General features: G+C 37.3%; 1 protein-coding gene across 3 annotated transcripts in view; it reads right to left on the reverse strand.

Moving 5' to 3' along the window:
- Positions 1 to 13,828, reverse strand: part of SGR2 (shoot gravitropism 2 (SGR2)) — a 253,555-nt gene extending 239,727 nt beyond the window's left edge. For all 3 annotated transcript variants that reach the window (XM_089788115.1, XM_089788114.1, XM_089788113.1), the window contains exon 1: positions 13,047 to 13,828. In XM_089788115.1, coding sequence (XP_089644241.1) covers positions 13,047 to 13,329 — 283 coding nt within the window. In that variant the 5' untranslated portion in view covers positions 13,330 to 13,828. The remainder of the gene's footprint in view (positions 1 to 13,046) is intronic.
- Between the last annotated feature and the right edge of the window lie 7,629 nt (positions 13,829 to 21,457).

The raw sequence follows: 21,457 nt of genomic DNA on the forward strand, positions 1-21,457 counted from the left end.
GTATTCTGTTCCTTTTAGTACTGAAGAGTAAGCAAAGATTGCATTAGTTAGATTCTCACAGAGTCGGATCCCACAGAATTCCTTCTTGCTGAGATGAGTAATGTTTGGTGATAAACATTAGAAATTGTAATTTTTTTGGTCCACATTGGTGTTAATCGCAATTTGCAACACAAGCTATGAAGAGTGTTATATAATCGAATACATATATCAGACAATGTTGACTTCTTTCATTGACCAGACGAAATAGTTATCTTCTTCCAGTTGGCAAAATCTGACAGATTATGTTCTGTGATGTTGAGATGTTGAGATGTTGGAGTGACAATCTTTTGATTAATGCAAGTTCTGCATTCAATTAATTTGGTGCCAAGTCCTGGGAAGGGAAGAGTGAATAGGGAAGGTTCAAAAAATTATCAGACTTAAAAATGACGTCAATCGACATTGTGGAGTAGGCCAAATTACTCTTTGAGACAGGTAACAAACTTGGACTGGAACCACAAACTAGAGAAATTGATCTCCTCACCTTGATTCAATTGAAAGGAGGTTTGGCTGATGTAGAGACAGACTACACTTGTTCCTATAATGACAGGGTTAAGTCAACATAAGTGGTTGAAGCATTCTAAGGGTGAGGTAAGGCTTCTAGTTACTTCATGTCTGACGGAGGTCATAAGAATCTTAGCATCGCAAGAACCCTATGAGGAAGACATCATGAAGGAGGTGGTTCAACTTATCGTAGATAGTTTTCAACATCTGGGAGACTGCACTAGTCCTTATTTCCCTTGAAATGCTGCCATACTAAAACCATTTGCAGAAATCAGATTGTGTAGTCTTCTGCTTGACATAGCAGAAGATAAAGAGGAGTTAGATGAGCTTTGTCTTCAATTGAATATGATCCACTACTCGTTATATCAAGCTGAGATTCAGATTTACAAGACAACAACTCGTATATATGATGGACATGGTCATAAAATCAAGGAGATCATACACATTGTAGAAGGAATCCATACCCTTGGTGAGGATGAAGGTGAACTTAGTATCCCTCCATCACCATATCTATATGAGGTTCATTGTGTTGAAGAAGACTTTAAGGACCAGCAAAAAGTAAATATTGAGAACTCTGAAGCAATTGTATATCTTCACAATCACATGGATAGAGATGAACCAAGTAAAAATAATTCAGAAGTTTCACTTAAGGATGATCTTTTCAGTATTGGAGATGGTGATTTGGCTCATGGTATTCATCATGATCCAGGAGATGAAGGTTCCTACCGCTCACCTATTGTTTTGCCATCTACTTATTGATTGGTGATTTTATCTTTTTGCATACTCCAGTTATCAGTGGTTGCCTTGCTTGGACAATTAGTACATTTCCAGTTTTGGCTTGGCCTACAGGGATTAGTGAGTTGCATGCAGAAGAGTGGGGACCTCACATGTTGCGATATATTTTGTATGAAATATTTACCTTTCTAGTTCAGCAGCAAAGTGGTGACATTGTTGACATTCTTGATGTTGATCTGAGTTATGGCAGCTACATCTTGGGAGGTGATGAGTTCGGTTCCTTGAATGTGGGTAGTGTGTTTGACATCTACTTGTTCAGCTGACTGATTCAAGAGGCCAGCGATCCACCGATCATCTATTTCTACACCCAGGATCATGTTGACAGGCTGGTTTGGATCCAAGTGTTATGTGTGGTTTGCATTTTGTGGAGTATGTTGTGATACTCCACAGTTTGAGATTTATGATCAGAGTCACGCAAACTGCAAACATAGCCGAGCTTCAAAGATTGACATAGGATCCAGGGATCAATGATAGATGGGTTGCATTTTAACTTTTGGTACCACAATATGGCAGGTTGTGACTTCAAAGTTACGTGTATGGGCCACAAAGATGCTAGGAGATGGATATGGGACCCTGGTATTGGTTTATGGACACATAATTGCTTGAGGGCAAGCAAGCTTGAGGAAGGAGGACCGTAATGTCCCCTTTTTGGGACATTAGGAACTCTAAAGTTAAATTCATAAAATATTGAATTTGGTTTGAGCGTTTAAAGAAAATTCATTAAATCGGTCAATTTAATGTTATAAAGGGGGTTAAAAGGTGACAAAGAAGGAAAAAGACGAAAGGAGAGGAAGGAAGCTCAAGAGTCACATGTCGGGTCCTTAAAAGAGGGGTGAGGAGTTCTTTTTGGTATGCTTGGTTATTTTATTTTGGTTTTGGAGGATTTTGATTTTCTCTCGGATAAACAATTGGGAGAGCTTACAGCTTTCTGTTCAAACTTAAGGATGGGAACCTTCAAGTCGTTCTGATGGATTCGACACAGCCCAGTTCATCACTGCAGTGGATACAAAACAGAGTTCACATTTAACTTACAGGTTCTTTTTATGTGTTCCCAATCTCATTGTTATTGTTGTTTGTGAGATTGGATTTTTTGCATGTAATTGTAATGTTGGTTTATAATACAATAGCAAATCTTAAGTGTTAAACTAAGTAATTTAATGAGCATCTACTTGTTCATTTGCTGGTTTATATTATTTGTTTTGTTTGCATGAGCTATCTTTTGTGTTCTGAAATCTGTTTATAAGATAAAATTGGTAAAATATCCTTGATGTATGGGATTAGGGGTTGTAAAGTTGTTTATAGCTGAATATAGTCAAATTATGTAATGTACTCATTTCATATCAATAAAAAATAATTCTAATGAGCTTAAAAAAAGAGCATGCTTATGGAATAATAAGAGGGTTTTTTAGAGCCAAATTGGATAGTAATATGAGATTTGTTTCCATGTCATGAATTCATTGCATTCAGCTGAAACATAAAGGTGATTTGAGGTTAACTGATCCAAAAACACAACGGATCTATTTCGCTGCCAAATGGATCATTAGAGCTGTCAAAGGTGAATTACCATGGAAGATTCTAATCAGAAATAAAATCAACCTTGTTCTATCAGGTAAATCCTTCATGCTTCATTTTTCTTACTCAAAATTTATTTTCCACTTACAATCTATTTGTTAGGCTTGAAGGCATAAATTTCATTTTTTTAAACATGGGTTCCGCTTTTCCATTTCATCCATTTGATGTTGTATCAAAAGCAATCCCTTGCTTTATAGTTTCTAAAATAGTCATTTGTTTGGTTTTGAAAAGATATTTGCAACGTTGAAAATCTATGGTATTTATCTAGTTTGAGTTGTCTACCATGGCATATTTTAAAATCGTAATTTAGTTTGAGCTACAAACACCAGCAATTCTTGATTTTTGTTCAACCTTTAGTTCCACTGGAATTGTCCATCAGGCTATGTGCTCCTATCTGTTGCATTTTTTTCAAAGATTAATTATGGTTGTCATCCTATCCTCTCTTATGTTTTCCATTAAATATAATATACTTGCAGCTCCTTCATTACTTGCACTTGATAATTCATCTCAACATCAAATTTTAGTCAAAATTAACAGCTCGAATTTGGAGAACAAAAATAATTCATGTGCTCAATTACTACCTGGAAGATATTGCATTGTGAACTGCTCGCTGGGGATTCAACATAATGTCTAGCATCAGCTATTATTAAGAACTCTTGCATCCAAAAACACAAAGATACCAAATGGAACTATCATTCAACACTATGTCTAGCATCAGCTATCATTAAGAACTCTTGTGTTCAAAGTGCTTATTTATAAGGGTACAGAGTACCAAATTATGGGGACTTAAGATAGTAATTATTTTATCACAATAAATTTTTTTTTTCATTGAATAGATTTATTATAACAAATATAGAATGCAAAGGCACAAGGGCAAATTCAAAGAAGACAGAGGTTATGGATGACAAAGAGATTGATGAGATGAGGGCCTCTGCTGCGAACATGAACATCCTAGCTGATCAGGTTGCTGAATTACTAAAGACCTTATAGCTGTCCTGATGCTGTCTTTATGCTGTCTTTTTGTTGTCCTTCCTGTTTGATGTTTTTTGGTTTTTTGTACTAGCTTGTCTAGTTGTGTGGTGCCGATGCACAGTTTCTCGTGGGCTTTCTTTCCTTATCTGCTTGTCACTTTGTAAAAGGTTTTGGGTCCTTTCAAAACCTGTTTTTACTTAATCAAAACAAATATAGAATGCAGCAAAACTTTGTCGGAAAATTACAACTCAACTAGGAGCAGATTGCTCCAGCGTAACACGCAATTTCATCATAGGTTGCTACTACTAACAATGCCATTACAATACAATACCAACAATAACATTGACATAGGGAATTTGAAACAACTGAAAAGATGCAAGAACCAACCAAAATAAAGAAGATCCTGAACAGCCATCATTTTTGCAAGAAAGACCTTAATCCCTGTGCAGAAAGAACCTTTTATTTTTACTCAGAAGCTGTTTCATTTGAATTTGAATTTTTTGGATTTGAAAGTTCAATTTAAATTCTTCAAGAAATGAAACAATAGAAAACATCGGAGTGAAGCCTTAAACATACAACTTCCTGGTGATCGTTTTAAAATTTAAAGGCTGTTTTACGTCTATTTTCCCATATATGCAACAAATTTACATGTCTAAAACCTTGACAATCACATTAGCACGTAGTCAAACTCCGAGTGATGCCTTTTTCCAACTTAGCTTATTTTTAAAAATAGCAGGCAAGTTTATAAAATTGAATTCCACTGTTTCTCACAAATGGGCATCCCTAATAAATATGCTTCATTGTTTCATGTCTGTGACAAGATGGATGATTTATGGGCTCTATCGTAATACACTTTATCCTTGTTGATGTTTTGTAGCTTCTCTCGGATAAATTGTAGCAAAGATATATATAACATTGTGATTATGTTAATGAATAAACATGTCCCATGAAGGGACGTGTCTATTCTTTACTCACTTTCATATAAATATAAGAGGATGCTACATTTGAAAAACACATACCAAGAAGGCAGTGCTTAGTAAATTTGCAGCGATCCTTGTATCAGAGCAGGGGACAATCCTGGAAGAATAATTCTGATAATCAGATTCATGTGGTCACTTGCATCCATCTTTTCTTAAATCAAGTGCAATGGTAGAATATTGAAATTGGCAGGTTCCACATTAAGGGCTGTGCTTCTATATTTTTGCATCACTCAATAAGAGCAGGGAGCTTGCTTTAACCATACATGACCCCCTGTAGTGATCAATTTCCTTTCACCACCATGCCAGCAAGGGTGAGGAAACAAACCGATGAGAATAATGAAGACATTTTTTTGTGCAACCTGTGGGCTTAAATTTTGAAAACACTGCTAAATTTTGAAAACACTGCCACAACCAAGTTCATGTCTGATATTTGGTTTCTCTTATTTACATCTGTAATCATCATTATCACGCTTACCTGCAACTATAGTCTAGAAATAATTACTTTACCATTATAACATATTTTATTGCAATATATTTTCTCGATAACCAAATATCGAGAAAGCATAATAAGGTTTCATTGAAGTTGCAGCTGAACCTGTGTGACGGTGCTATTCTCAAAAGTGTCTTCTCAAAATGGCAAAGATGTCTTTGTGGTCCCACTAAGCAATGTGATGGTGGCAAAGTGAATATTCCATATTCTATCAAAGGATTTACATCTAACATTATTTTATGGTCGACGTTGTTTCATATGAGAGACAACATCAACAATATCATAGAGATATGAAAGGGAAAATTATCACGAAAGGCATTTCAATTTATAAGACTGGAAAAATACACAGGACAACAAACATTACCACTGAAACGAACGATTAAGAAGAGCATATTAAATCAACGGGGACATGTCTGATCTGGTCCATGAATACATAGACAAAGAAATACGAAAGAGTATAAACATTGATCTTTATTTGTTTGCCCTGTCAGCGCAGAAAAGTGGCAAGAGAACTATGTCTTAAAAAAAAGAGGGAATAGTTTAAACTTTATACCTCGAATATGTTACCCTACATAACACTAATGGCAATAAACGAATCTGCAAACAAGTAATGCTGCTACATAAGAGAAAGATAGAAGTAAATGGTAAAGCTAAGGTATGATTGAGCATTCCATGGTTGGCCATTACTTACAATACTTGGTTAATATCTTGCATCTCAACATTCTGGAAGGCCATTACTCAAAAAGTATTTGGTAAATATCATGTGTTGATATTTTGGAAGACCAATACTCATGATATCAGATGTGATATCAAACCTTATTTGAGTATTTGGTGAATATCATGTGTTGATATTCTGGAAGACGAATACTCATGATATCAAATGTTACTTAGAGTACGTGGTGAATATCATGTGTTCATATTTTGGAAGACCAATACTCTTGATATCAAAATGGTGGATATCTTCTTATCAAAGATATCCTTAAAATTTGTCATTCCTAATATTACCAATGATGTAATATATGTCGTGTTTATCCTCCCTAGCTAAGAAGGAGTTTTGATGTTTTGTAGCTTCTCTCAGATAAACTGTAGCAAATATATACATATATATAGTATACATGACATGTATATATATATATATGAATAATATATTAGAGATATTATATATATAAATAACTATAAGATTGTGATTATGTTAATGAATAGACATGTCCCATGAAGGACATGTCTATTGTTTACTCACTTTCATATAAATATAAGAGGATGACGCATTTGAAAAACACATCCCAAGAAGGCAGTGCCTAGTACATTTGCAATGATCCTCGAAAAAAGACCATCATGGGCTAGCATCTTTTAGGCCCATACTGGTAAGTTTGAAGTCATGACCTGCCATATGGATATGTAGTGATACTACACAGTTTGAGATTATTTTTCAGAGTCACGCAAACTACAAACCTAGTGGAATTGAAGGCATGACCTGCCATATGGATATGTAGTAATACTACATAGTTTGAGATTATTGATCAGTCATGCAAATTACAAACGTAGCGGAGTTTCAAAGATTGACACGGGATCCAAGGATCATAGTGATAGATGGGTTGCATTTTTACTTTTGGTACTACAATATGGTAGGTCATGACTTCAAAGTTACCCATATGGACCACAAAGCTACTAGCAGATGAATATACCACATACTCATATCTATCGTAGGTAAATATTGTGTAGCCGACAGGAGGTATGCCGTCGGTAGATATTGTGTAGCCGACAACTCCCTTTGGGAAGGTTATTGTTATGTAGCCGACGGGTCCCTTCGAAAAAGTTCTTGTCATGTAGCCGATGGCCTCCTTCGGGAAGGTTCTTCGGAAAGTACATATACACCCTTTGGGATCATTGTAATCATCATCATAAGCATAATGTAAGGTCTTTGGCATATGCGAATAATACTAGGAGTTATGTTGTTCTTATCTATTGTTTGTGTGCATTGATTCATTTACCCAGTATGGTAAACATTTGGCGCCGTTGCCCCATGAACCTGGAAGGAGGGAGGAATGAAGATTAATGTCAAATCAGCTTAACAAGGAACGAAATAAGATAAAGGGAAAAGATGGAATACTTACTGTGCAAGAAAATTTAATTTTGGCACAAGAAGCCGAACGCAGAAGGAGGTTTCAGAAGATTGCCGACAGACACTAAAGCGCTGAAGAATTGTTGGAGGAGACTCAACAGCGGGTGGAATTGGTGGAAGAAGCTAGGGAAGAGTTTTTGAGCCTGTATTTGCCGAAGGAAGAGAATCCAAACGGAAGGGAATCGACTCGCACAGCTCGGAGTGCTGAGAGAGCACGAGCGTGGAGTGAACTCTTCGTCCATGATACACTTCCAGAACGGACAAAACGGAGACCCTTCTTCACCAACAAGCACAACTGTCGGAATACAAAGCGTTGGTGTCGAGATACAAAGCATTGGTGTCGGGATACAAAGCATTAGTACCGAAAAGCAAAGCGTTGGTGCCGGAATACAAAGCGTTGGTGTCGGGATACAAAGCGTTGCTGTCGAGATATAAAGCGTTGGGGTTGGTGTGCAGAACAGCAAAAGTGTGCAAAACAACGTGGGAGTGCAAAACAGCACAGGTACACAACAAACCCCTCAACTTCGAGTAGTAATGGCAGGACCAAAGAAAAAATTGCCGAAATTTGATAGTGATGGAGCAGCCAATCCAATCTGACAATGTAAAACATGCAAAACGATTTGGAGGGCGAATGACATAACAAATGCAAACGAATGAGTCTGGTAATACCTGGCGAGCCTCCGATAATGCAATGGAAGCATTCGATGCCCCCTAGACCCTCATTCGGTGTGGTTATCAGTCGTGGGAAGTGTGACCAGTTGATGAGACCTGGAGCTACTACAGGCATGGAGTGTCTGTGTACTAGAGGCACTTCAAGTAGGTGTTGGACGTGAGGCTATCTTGGTGGATGCATAGAGAGCTCGGGAGGAGCTGATCATCCAGTTGAAGGCAGTACAGCGACACTTGGCTCAAGGTACCCAGGAGTTGGAAACAGAGACAGCGGCACGGGTGGCTATCAAGGTCAGCTAAGGAGACAATATTATGTTAACAAAAGCTGCAGATGCAACATGGTTTGGAGACTAGTTTGGTGCAAGCACAGGACAAATGTGAAAGTGGTGTGACAGAAACAGATCTATCTTGTTGTAGTTAGTCAATTAATGTATTTCGTTTTGTTAATTTGTCTCGGATATTTTGTAATTGTTGTCCAGAGACGACTTTTTCTTTTGGGAGGGATGATGTCATAGGTAAATATTGTGTAGCTGACAGGATGTATGTCGTCGGTAGATATTGTGTAGCCGACGGGTCCTTTCGAGAAGGTTATTGTTATGTAGCCAACGAGTCCCTTCGGGAAGGTTCTTCGAAAAGTATATATACAGCCTTCGAGATCATTGTAATCATCATCATAAGCATAATGTAAGGTCTTTGGCATATGCGAATAATACAAGGAGTTCTGCTATTCTTATCTATTGTCTGTGTGCATTGATTCATTTACCTAGTACGGTAAACAATATCCATATTGAACAATTGTTCCATTTGGTAACTTTGTGTCTGTTTTACTTATAATTTTCATTGATTGTATCAAATGATGATTATAAACACAGGGTTTGTATTGATGATATTTTTTATCTAGATATTAGCTATGCATGGATTTTAGCTTTTCAATTCCTCGTATCATGTATTTTATTTATCCAAGTAATTTACTGCTTTTTAATGTTGTGTACATGGAACCATTGCTCTCTGCTTTAGCTGGTAAGAACTGTTGCAAATGTGTTTTGAGTTAGATGCTTACACTTTACAAATCTATAAGAATCTTCTTGTGAGACAAAAGTTGTTAGTAGTCTTATGCTCGTATTTAGAGCACAAAAATAGGCAAAATAGTATTTCATTACTTCAAAAGCCCCTATGAATATTGTATAGTGTTGTATATCTTGTCCAGAGCTCAGGGTCTAGGGTTAGATTTCAAAAAGATTACCGTTATAATTTGAGGAAACGTTTTACCTTACATATTGTTCTAATTTGAATTGTTTCAAGATAACCAAATCAAAATAATAGTATCTTGAAATGCCTCTTCAATAACAAATTACAATATAGTATGTCCTTGATTCATAAATTAGAAAAAGAATTAAATAAATATAATTATGTGCAAAGTGAATATAATTTAAAGGGGACCCTTTTAATAATGTCCTATGCCTTCTATGAAGAGATGAAGATGACTTGTCTTGGCAAGTACATCTAAGAAGCACCTGCATGGTTAGGCAATGTACCCAAATGCAAAGGCCAAAAAATTGAAAAAAAGTAGATGTTTAATTTACAGTTTACCTCTGTTCGCCCCAAAATTAGAGCAAAAATGTAACAGTATCTTGCTTGAGGACCTTTTTAATAACTCTAAGTATAAAGTTAGTGAATTGTATTTTGTATATTTAAACAAGGAGTTATGATTAATGTGATCATGTTTTCGTTTATATGTAATCTTTAGTCAATAATATTCACATAAGATTTATTCATGAATGGATATGTATACGATGCTATAAATGATTTATTGTTTATAAGATTATGAAGATGAAGATGACTAATCCTTCCTTGTCAACAGATGCAAAAGTAAAAGGTCAAAAATGTCACAAAGCAGGAATCCATAATTGAGTATATGGTCATCACGTCTTGGGTTAGATTGTTGCCTTAGTCATGTCACATGGGTTGTCATTCTTAACTTGGTTCTTAATTAAAGAATAAATGACCATTAATTAATAGAAAGTGCACTACAATATTTTCCTATATATTTAAAGGAACAACCTTATCAACCTCTCCATTTTTTCATTATTTTGATGTATATATATAATGTATACATTTATATAAACAAAAATATATACATAGATAAATGTATACATGTATGCCAATGATCATAAAGTGTCTAAACACTCCTAATATAACCATACATAAACACATACATATACTCGTGAATCAATAAGAGACAATGTGCATGTATTTAGGATGATTGAGCAATTAAATACATGGAGTGTAAATTGGCGCTAATCCTAAAGGCACATTTGCATACATACATACATACATATATATATATAGGGGTGACCTTGGGTATCATGGGCTTGATATTATTACTGTTAATGTATTATTTTGTTGTTGATTTAAACTAAATTCTGATTAATTTATAATTAATCATCCTCATCAACTGAAAACATCTTCTAAGGTGGCAATGTAACTCTTCTTGTCACCTGTAAACAAGAAATTTCTTTACTTGCTTGATGATTATTGATATAACTCATCAGCTCTCATTTGGGAAAGGATTCCATTCCTTCATTCATTCTTGATGCCAAAGGAGCGCTCTGCATTTCGCTTGATAACTCAGGCATTTAACCAAATATGGTGATCAATACAGTTTGAACATACAGCGCTCATCAAAACTCATCACACTTATCATAAGGGAGACTAGAAAGGAGTTATCCCCTACAATATTCATCGGGCATGGCTCATTAATGATGCTATTTATTTTACATATTGATCGGGGCCTTATCAATGTTCTTCATTATCCTTGACTACATCGATTTAAAAGATAACAATACATTTAATATTCATGTGAGTCATTGTGCATGTTACATGATGATTGATTCAATCAATCTTGCAAAAGATTCATTAATTCATGCAGCTCAATGATAAAAGCAATTAGACATAGTTGTAATTTCTTTGACTTCTTTGCATGACTTTTAGTTGTGTATAATAGTAGATTAATGCTAAGCTGAACTGATCGAAACATTTTAGTTATTACATCTGATTCTCATTAATCAATGTATCAGGATCAAAGTCTTAATGTAAATCCTTTCCAAAATAAATTGTTGTACATCTGCATTTAGGTGTAGAGTTGTTCAATGATTCATATCTTATCAAAGAGAAATCATGTTCCGTCTTTGAGCAATGCATTGATCTGAAATCAACTTGACTAAATAATATTGTTCCTTTCTAGCTTTACAAACCAAGGAATTTGTTCCCCATTTAAGTATTCAAATATCAATATGTCTATATGAAAAATAGCCCACATCTCCACAAAGAGAAAGAAATATTTATAATAGTTTACTTATGCAACTCATTGTTAATTGACAATCAAGTATCAATCCGAAACTGAGTTCTTGTTTATACTGAATTTATTTACAACTATTCTTAGGTCTGGGTAAATGGGGTACTAAAAATTTAGGGGATTGGATTGTTTAGTCGCCTTATTGAATGGATGCTGTCCCACAGCTAGGTTTAGGATGTTACCCAATCCAAACTATTAATGAATTAGAAAGCAGCATGAGTCATGATCAACCTAGAGGTTAGGTTTACGATCGTTGATCACATAACCTTGGACTGCTAGGCAACATATTTGCCAATCAGGATGGTGAGTCCTTAAGGTCATGGAGACCAAACTAAAGAAGTCAAAGGACTCTTCTATGAGTTTGGTGGTGACAATGAAAACACATAGTGGACTCCTTGCACCTTCAAAACATTAGCCGAGGTGGTACTATAATACAGGTAGTAACATTTAGTCACTAGAACCAGTAGGGCAATGTCCAGCTTGGAAGGTCATTCCCATAGGTGAAAATGTCTATAGATTGACTGACTATGATAGTTATGGGCTCTGCACCAAATCTTGGATGACATGAAAAATTGAATCCGATGCTTATATTATCTCATGTGGGGTCAGGCCACTTCCATGAGGAATTTGTGTAGGAGATTATTTAGTTCAAGATTGTAAGATCAACAATCGGGAGGCAAAACCTCTACTCCTTCCCCCCTGAAGAGATCAAGAGATTCAAGTAATGATAAACAAGATTGGCTCCTAAGCTTATCAAGTTCTATGGTTGACACTAGTTAGTTATTTCAGTTATTGATTTCTTTTAATTGGCATTAAAGAAACAGAAATTTGTTTGTTAGATTCCTTTTCATGTGAAGTTGGTTATTCTAAAGAAAATGTAAATTTTCCTTTCAAATTAAAGAACTTTTGGTTATTCAATTTCATGGAAAAGGGATAAGAGTTACTTCTATGGTTAAGGTGAAATTTTGTTATTTAAATTAACTACTTGTCAACACTTGTAGGAGATAAGTTTTGGTATGCTACAAACTGGAGGTTTACTCCACTTTGCCAAAAAAGGGAAAAAAAAAATTGGAGGTAACAAAATTATTCTTCACCAATTGACTGTTTATAGAATGTCAGATTATCCAATTATCATGTTTATAGAATATCAGATTGTCCAATTATCATATTTTTGAAAAATTAATCCCCAGAATTTCATACAAAAAGTACATAAACAATTAAATTTTTCAAACTATATATGAATAGAGTCCACATTTTATGTTTTAACCTCAAAATCCATCTTCGAGAAATATATACAAGTATACAGATATAAATAATACATTTTATGTTTTCTTCTTACAATTCATCTACAATTACGTATATCTGTTATATTTTCAGTGTATTTTAAACTGAAAATATTGGCGTAGCATTTTATACTGGTTAAAAATATCCCTGAATTGAAACTTAGTGAGAAATACCACATAGTACTGGTCCCTGAGACAAAGTTTACTCCACGAGGTAACAAAACCAAATATTTAGGAAAAGAACTTGGAGATGGATTGGAGGACTTACGGTTGGGAGCGAGAGGAACCTTGCAGAAGTACCACCTGACGTCATCCCCATCTGAAGGACTCTTTGTCCGTGCCAAATACTTGTGTCGCGCTTTGCTCTGCTCTATTATATCTTCCAACCTCGCGATATTCGATGGCGTGTTCTTTAAAGCATCCATAGAAGAAGGAACCTCGACTGTCGTGTTCTCACCTGAGCTCGATGCTACTGATTCAATTAATCCAGTGCCGTCGGAAAACCTGAATCCCTTAGTTGATGCATCGAATCCAGGCGCGTCTTCCATCATACGAGACGAATCAAAAAGCGTAATGCCCCTACTTTCACCTCAATAAAGCATTGCACGAATCCTCGCCCAAAACTGCAAACAAACTGGAGTTTGATGGCAAATTTTTATGATATTCTGTCCGCAAATATTTTCTAGTTAGAATTCCGCGGTAATTGGTAATTCTTGAGAGCGGTGGCCTGGTCTGTCCGCCGCATTTACCAGCTGAAATGTAGTTAAATCGAGTTCAGTTATATGGCCATATTCAAACGGAGAAAGTGTGCTATAATTTGATGTTGGGAGATCTTCAGGTGGCGGGACATGGAGGTTATGGTATAAATGCTTCGGATTTCCGTCAGCATTCAACTTTTCCGAAGAAAGTTCGGCCATTCATGTTTATTTAGGCTTCTCCCTCCGCTTTTGGAAGACTGTCTGATACAAAATAGGTGCTCAAAGGGAAAGACTGCTAGAATAGACTAGTAGGTCGGGATAGCGTGTTGGGGTTTAAATATGAAATATACACGCACCGCCTCCGCCAAGTTTGCATATAAATTTAACAGAAAGGCTAGGAATGGTCGTTAGCTCCACGCCTCATTCGAATATTTTGCGCCACGCAATAACGTCACAGCAGGTTTGTATGGGTTACAATACAACTTCTCCGTAGCGGCTACCAAGTTACGAATTTGGTTTTCTTTGTATAATTTTTATTAACTTTCCTCTTCATATAGTTAATTCATTTTCTAGGATGGCTTCCTTAATCCTTTAGATCTTCGTAGCTCCTCTCCACTTCTAGTTGTATTTTATGTAGTGGGAGGTATTTTATTTTACATTGTGATGTTTTTAAAGGTATAAGCAGTTATAATGATATAGAGAGGGGTAATTTTAGGTTAATTTATTTAAGAGAGGACATTTAAGTAATTGGGGACACTCTATCTTAAGTTGCATAAGAAAAGGGTTAAAATGCATAAACTAGCACTTACACTTGAAGGAGCGAGGGCTACGCCAATAGCTTCTACATATGTTTTTACCAAATATTTAATATGACATGAAAGGTATATAAACAAAGAAAAACAAATTAAACATTTATAAATTGGCATGGCCAATTTACAATTATTATAATAATCAATTTCATTCAATATAAACACAATGTAATACAATAGCTAACATTGGATATATGTGAATATGCATCAATCAGAGAAAACTGCATTGCATCACCACAAGGGGCATTTTTTCACCATACCTAATATACAACAACTTTATACATTAGGGAAAGATGATATTGAATTGCTTAAATGTAGGCAATTTAAGAATCAATGAAGTAAGCATACATAGAGTTACATATATTAAGGAAAAGTATAAATTGAATCGCATGATCACAAGGGGCATCTTTTCACCATACCAATTACACAACAATTGTATACATTAGGGAAAGATGATATTGAATTAAAAATCAATAAAGTAAACATACATAGAGTTACACATTAACGGAAAGTATGATATTGTGTACCTCTCTACTCTATATTGAGAGTTGTTGCAATCGAGATTCTTCCTTTATTCTAATAATGGTATATGGACTATTTTTCATTCTTGAATATCATTCAAAGGAGAATGGTGGCTCTATACGAAGGTTGTCTAGTGACTTAACTCTTGGTATAGTTGTAAATGTCAAACCTTGTCATTTTGTGGTACCATTATCAACTATTGCTTTTTGAAGTGTCAGTCCATGGGATTTATGTATTGTGAGTGCCCATGACATGGACAGTGGTATTTGTCTATAATTACCCAAGGTTATAGGTGTTATAGGTAAACATTTTGGGTCATCTTGGTCCCAAGGTGGGCCACTATAATTATCAAACCAAACAACCACATGTAGAGGTAGTTATGGGGGTTTACAACCTAATGTATACACAATATCTACCACCTCCCCAAGTGATCCATTTACAAGGCTTGTTTGAATCCAAAGATTTGTCGTTAACATTGTTTGTTGGCCTCTACATAGCAAGAGTTCTTTTGGAAGTCGATCAACATCAATATTGGGGTTTGGTTGAAGGTCTTTTTTTAATGCAATACTAAGTGCAACGGGAAGATTACGTAATTTCAAATTTTTGTTATTATGTAGCCCAACTACCTTTTTTGTAGAGTAAAGGTGAATTGGATGGTCAAATACAATTTATTTAGGAACACATAGTGTTTTGTTTGTACGTTGCATTAGTAATTCCCAATCATGTTCATTCAATTATGCATTACACACATTTTGCAACATGTGACGAAAGGCAATTTGTACTTGAGTGTCACCTTGTTGACGAAATATGGTTGTCAATGTGATAATCATTGTGAATAGCTCCCAAAAGTATTTGGCATTTGAGTGTGATGCGTAGATTGGTTTATCCATGACAAGGGGTAGTTGGACTAAGTCACCAACAAGAATTATAGATGTACCTCCAAAGTACATGTTTTGTTGATGGGGGAAAGCTTCTCGCAATCTACTATCTATTTTCAAAAGAAGTTCCGGTCCTATGAAGCTAAACTCATCAATAAGGAGGTATTTCACATCTCTCATCTCTTCTTGAAAGACTAATATAGGTTGTCCAGGTAGTGGGTACATTTCTCTTATTGGTATTCTAAGGGTAGCATGTATGGTTGAGGCATGTATGTTGAATGTTGCAATTCTTGTTGGAGCAACAGTAAGGAGTGGATTATTATTTTTAGACACTAGCACCCAAAGTGCATGTCTGATGTTGTCATGTCTGAAATAATCCCGGCAGGATTATGGCTTCTTTTTAACACCCACAACTCAACTTCAAGAATTAAACATTTCGTCAAACAGTTAGCAATCAAGCGCTGATGACCCTCACTATAAGAGTCACTTGAATACAGTACGGGAGTATAAGCCTCTTATCAAATACTTGCCATAAACTAAACTAATGAATAACAATATTGACCAAATCAGGAAGAGATTCAGTTGCAAAGAGCTATAGTATTAGCTATTCGATTTTATAAATTACTGGGCACAATATTGGAAATGGAACCTGTTGCTGGTTGCTTGAAAAACGTCTATCCTTGTAGACTGATGGGTGCCTTCGTCCCTTCTAACGCACTGCAGACTTAGCGGGGTCGAAAAACCCGTCTGAAGCGTGGTCGAAATCCGTCTAATTGCTCCCTGCTGGTTTATGGGTGGAGCTCGGCTATGATCCTTTTGCATTTTGTGAAGACGCCTGTCTATTGATAGTTCGAATCCACGGGTTGGAGAAATTATCGCGCCCCTGCCTTCAGTGATTCATCGTTTACTCATGGCCGGCTAAGGAGAAATTTGTTCCACCATGATTTTGTTCGGTAGGGTTTTCTTAAAAAGAACTTTGTCTAGCGAATTTCTTAGCTGCGGATCCCGCCGGTTACTTCTGTTTGCCACTAGGAGGAACGCATCCAACCTTCCTGATATATCGTTGACCATGCATATGCTGAAACTGCCTCCTTCCACGAGAAATGTGGGTTTCTTGTACCAATTTCGTCACTGCTCAAGACTCCAGTTCATTACCTTCAAGGAATCTGAATATGCAATTGGTTTCAGCATGAAATGGCTAAAAACCATCTCCAATGTGCAACCCTTCGGGGGAATATTTCACCTCCTCAGTTATGCAGATCCAGGGGAGTTTTTGTTCCCAAAGACCTAATGGAAATTTGCAAACCAATGACCACAAATTGAGTCAATTGAAATAGAAATCGAATCCTCAAAATTGCTTGTTCCAAATGGGAGCCCAGTGTCCTCTATTTATTCCCTTCGCTGAGAAGTTTCTGGAAGTTTTCCGGAATCATCTTTTATGATGTAAAACTTTATAAAATTAAATAAATAACTTTATAAAGTTGGAGTACAACCTTTATTTAATATTAGGACGAGTAGGCCCACTTACTCAATTATTATTCTTCGAGAGCAAAATTGTAATTATCGGAAGACAAAAATGACCCTCTTCCTATAACCATTTGCCTACGAGAGTCGATGATAGGCAAATCCCCTATAAAGTTATGCCGCTAAAAAGGGGACATGACAGTCCGCCCTCCCTGAAATTGCTTGCCCTCAAGCAATCTCAGAGCTGGATGCTGCAAAATGGTCTTATTCTCCCAAGTAGCATCTTCGACTGGTAGATCCTTCCATTTAACCAAATATTCTCTGATTACTCTTCTACGGAGCTGTTTTTCTCTGCTTTCTAAAATGAATTCCGGTACTAGGATCAATTTCCCTTCATCATCCAAAGGCGGTAATACTGCAGAAGGTATCACATTCTGTCCCAACACCTTTTTAAGGCGCGATACATGAAACACATTATATACTTTGCTATCTGCTAGTAGCTCAAGTTCATAAGCCAATTCCCCTATTCGCCTGGTGATCCTGAAAGGTCCATAATACCTAGGCTTAAGCTTTTCTGACCCACTCTTTTTGAGAGTAGATTGTCGAAATGGCTGAAGCATTAAGTAAACCATGTCGCCCACCTCAAAGCTCCTCTCCGTCCTCTTTTGATCTGCGTATTGCTTATACTGGTTTTGTGCCCGAGCGATGTTATCACGTAGAGAGCTAATAATATCTTTACTTTCTTGCATCAAATCCCCAGCACGTGGAACCTGAACATCACCCATCAATAAGTCAATGAAACTGGGTGTATCATAGCCATATAATGCTCGAAAAGGTGTCATCTGGATAGACATGTGGAAAGTGGTGTTATAGCAATACTCACACAGATAAATCCATCTTACCCAAGCCTTCTGCTGATCAGCCACGTAATTCCTCAAGTAGCCTTCCACCCATTTGTTTACTATCTCTGTCTGTCCATCAGTTTGCGGATGATAACTGGTACTAGGTGTAAGCTCAGTGCCACATAATCGGAACACCTCTCGCCAAAAATGACTCAAGAACCTACTATCCCTGTCACTGACAATACTGCGGGGTATCCCATGTAACCTGAAAACCTCTCTGAAGAATACTTCAGCTACCTGTACTACAATATAAGTAGTGGTGATGGGAAAGAAATGAGCATATTTTGTTAGCCTATCCACCACCACATAAATGCAATCACGTCCCTGAGCCTTGGGCAACCCAGTAATGAAATCCATGGATATGCATTCCCACTTCTGACACGGAATGGGAAGTGGCTGTAGAAGTCCTACTGGAAAAGTGTGCTCCTATTTATTCTGTTGGCAAACAGAACACTCACGAACATACTACAAAACATCCTTCTTAAGTCCTTTCCATGTAAACCGTTCTCGCACCTGTCTATATGTTTTAAAGTATCCGGGGTGACCAGCTATAGGTGAATTATGAAGAGCTCGCATAATAAACTGCTTCACCTTCGATCCTGGGACTAAAAATATCCTGTTCTTGTAAACAATCAACTCATCCACAAGTGTATACCTGGTATCAACAACTGTCCCGTCAACTATCCCAGATGCCCATGGGTCTCTAGCATACTCTGCAATAATCAAATGCTTCCAGTCCTCAGAGATCTCAGTCATCGAACTAAGATGTGGTCTGCGTGGCAAGGCATCCGCTACCACATTCTGCGTGCCCTTAACATAGGATATATCAAAATCATATGCCTGCAACTTACTGACCCATTTTTGCTGTCTATCATTGAGATCCCTTTGCCCAAGGAAATGTCTTAAACTGTTGTGGTCAGTTTTTACGCAAAACTTACCACCTACTAAGTACTGCCTGAACTTAGCTAATGCATGCATGATAGCTAACATCTCCTTGTCGTAAATGCTGAATGTTTTCTCTGGTCCACGGAGTTTTCTACTTTCATATGCAATTGGGTGTTTATCCTGCATCAAAATAGCCCCAATACCATCTCCTGAAGCATCACACTGGAGTTCAAATGTTTTCGAGAAATCAGGCAATGCTAGTACCGGACATGAAGTCGTGATCTTCTTAAATCTGTCAAAACAAGCCTGTGCCTTTGCTGTCCAAATGAAAGCTCCCTTTTTAAGCAAATCCGTCATAGGAGCCGCGTGTCGCGAATATCCGCAAACAAATCTACGATAGAAGCCACATAAACCAAGGAACCCTCTCAGCTGTGTCAGGTTCTCAGGAGTAGGCCACTCCATAATAGCGCGAATTTTATCAGGGTCCATCTGTACTCCTTCTTTATTGATAATATGTCCCAAGTATAATAATTCCATCATGCCTAAATCACATTTAGACTCTTTGGCATACAAGGACTCTGCTTGCAAGGTCTTTAGTACTGTCTCTAGATGCTCCATATGCTCATGCCATGTTCGGCTGTATACCAAGATATCATCAAAGAAGACTAATACAAACTTCCTCAGCTGACGATGAAAAACGTTATTCATGGTGGACTGGAAAGTAGTTGGTGCATTGGTCAATCCGAATGGCATTACTACAAACTCAAAATGCCCACAGTGGCACCTGAATGCAGTCTTCTCAACGTCCTGTTCTCTGACTCTAATCTGGTGGTAACCTGATCTCAGATCAATCTTACTAAAGTAGCATGCCCCATGCAGTTCATCTATTAGCTCATCAATCCGTGGAATAGGATATCTATTCTTAATGGTTTTTTTATTCAGCATCCTGTAATCTATACACATTCGTAACGAACCATCTTTCTTCTTAACCAAGACTACTGAAGAAGCAAAAGGAGACTTACTATGTCTGATGTGTCCCATCGCCAGAAGCTCCTTGATGGTTTTTTCTATTTCGTCTTTGAGCCTTTTTGGATGCCTGTATGGAGTGATCATGACTGGTTTAGCACCTTCTTCTAATTCGATGATGTGCTCGATCCCTCTATCAGGTGGTGGACCAGGTGGAATATCACTAAATACCTTACTATATTTTTCCCTCAATGTTCGTATGTCAGGATGATACTCCGTCTTTTGTTTCTCCTCCTGTGTAGGCATGAGAGTACACATGGCTGCCCATTCAATTTCCTCATGTCTAACCAATCTTTCTAATCGTCTGAGAGAAATTGTTCGGATGTCACTATTCCGGATAGCTCTCAACACATGTTGTTTCCCATCTACTTCGAACTTGATCTCCATGTCCTGGAGTCGAAAAGTGACCTCACCTAATAAATGTAACCATGCCATCCCCAAAACAATATCCAAGTTGCCCATATTGACCACATGGTAATCTGCCTTGAACTCATAATTGTTCAGACGTAACGGCATGTCTTTAACTATCCTATTACACTTAAGAGTGTAACCATCAGCAACCTGTACTCGAAGACCTTCAAATTCTTCTGTCTTAATTCCACGGCGCTCGACCAATCGTGCATCGATGAAATTGTGTGTAGCTCCTGTATCAACCAATGTGATCACCTTCTGTCCTGCTAGAACACCACGTAATCTGAAAGATCCTTCCTGCTGAATGCTAGACAAACGCCCCTGCTGTAAATGCAATTCAGGTTCCTCTTTTTGCTCTAAATTCCCTGTTTGCTCCTCAGACTCTAGGCTACTGTGATCATCTTCTTTTCCTGCACTGTCGGAATTTGACCCTTCGTAATATGCCCACATAACCCTATTGGCTTTTCCTTTAGGTCTCAGCGGGCAAGCATGATCCCTGTCATATGGACCTTTGCAATAGAAACATAACTTCTTCCTGCGCAAGTCGTTTAATGCTTCTGCATCCAGGGGTGTAGTAGATTTTCCTTTGGTTTCAATGCTCTTCCCTTTATTCTTATCAAACTTCTTATTGTCCCTGAAAGAGGTAGTACTCCTGGAAGTGAACCTGCTAGAGGGTGTTGTAAGCTCCATACTCTGTGCTTTCCTCATGGCTTCCTGCAGTGTTGGCGGGTCAAATGCCTTAATCCATCCCTTGAGAGGTTCAGACAATCCTTCTGTAAATAAGATAACTAACCTCCTTTCCGACACATCTAGTACCATGACTGACAACCTTTGAAATTCACTAATATAAACCTCTAAATTGCCAATCTGTCTTAACTGAGCAAGGTCGCGAAAATAAATTTCTGGATCCTTTTTATCAAAACGTTCAATCAATCTATCTACAAAATCCTGGTACGATGTTACCTGATTGTGCTGCAAAGTAACCATTCCATGTGACCACCAATCATGAGCTGCGCCTTCCAGATGCAAGGTGGCATACCTGATGGCATCTATTTCAGACATAGGCCTTAACGCTAGAAAGGTG

This window comes from Cupressus sempervirens, chromosome 6, assembly GCF_028749045.1.
Source record: "Cupressus sempervirens isolate cs-2001-9-10 chromosome 6, ASM2874904v1, whole genome shotgun sequence".
Taxonomy (NCBI): domain Eukaryota; kingdom Viridiplantae; phylum Streptophyta; class Pinopsida; order Cupressales; family Cupressaceae; genus Cupressus; species Cupressus sempervirens.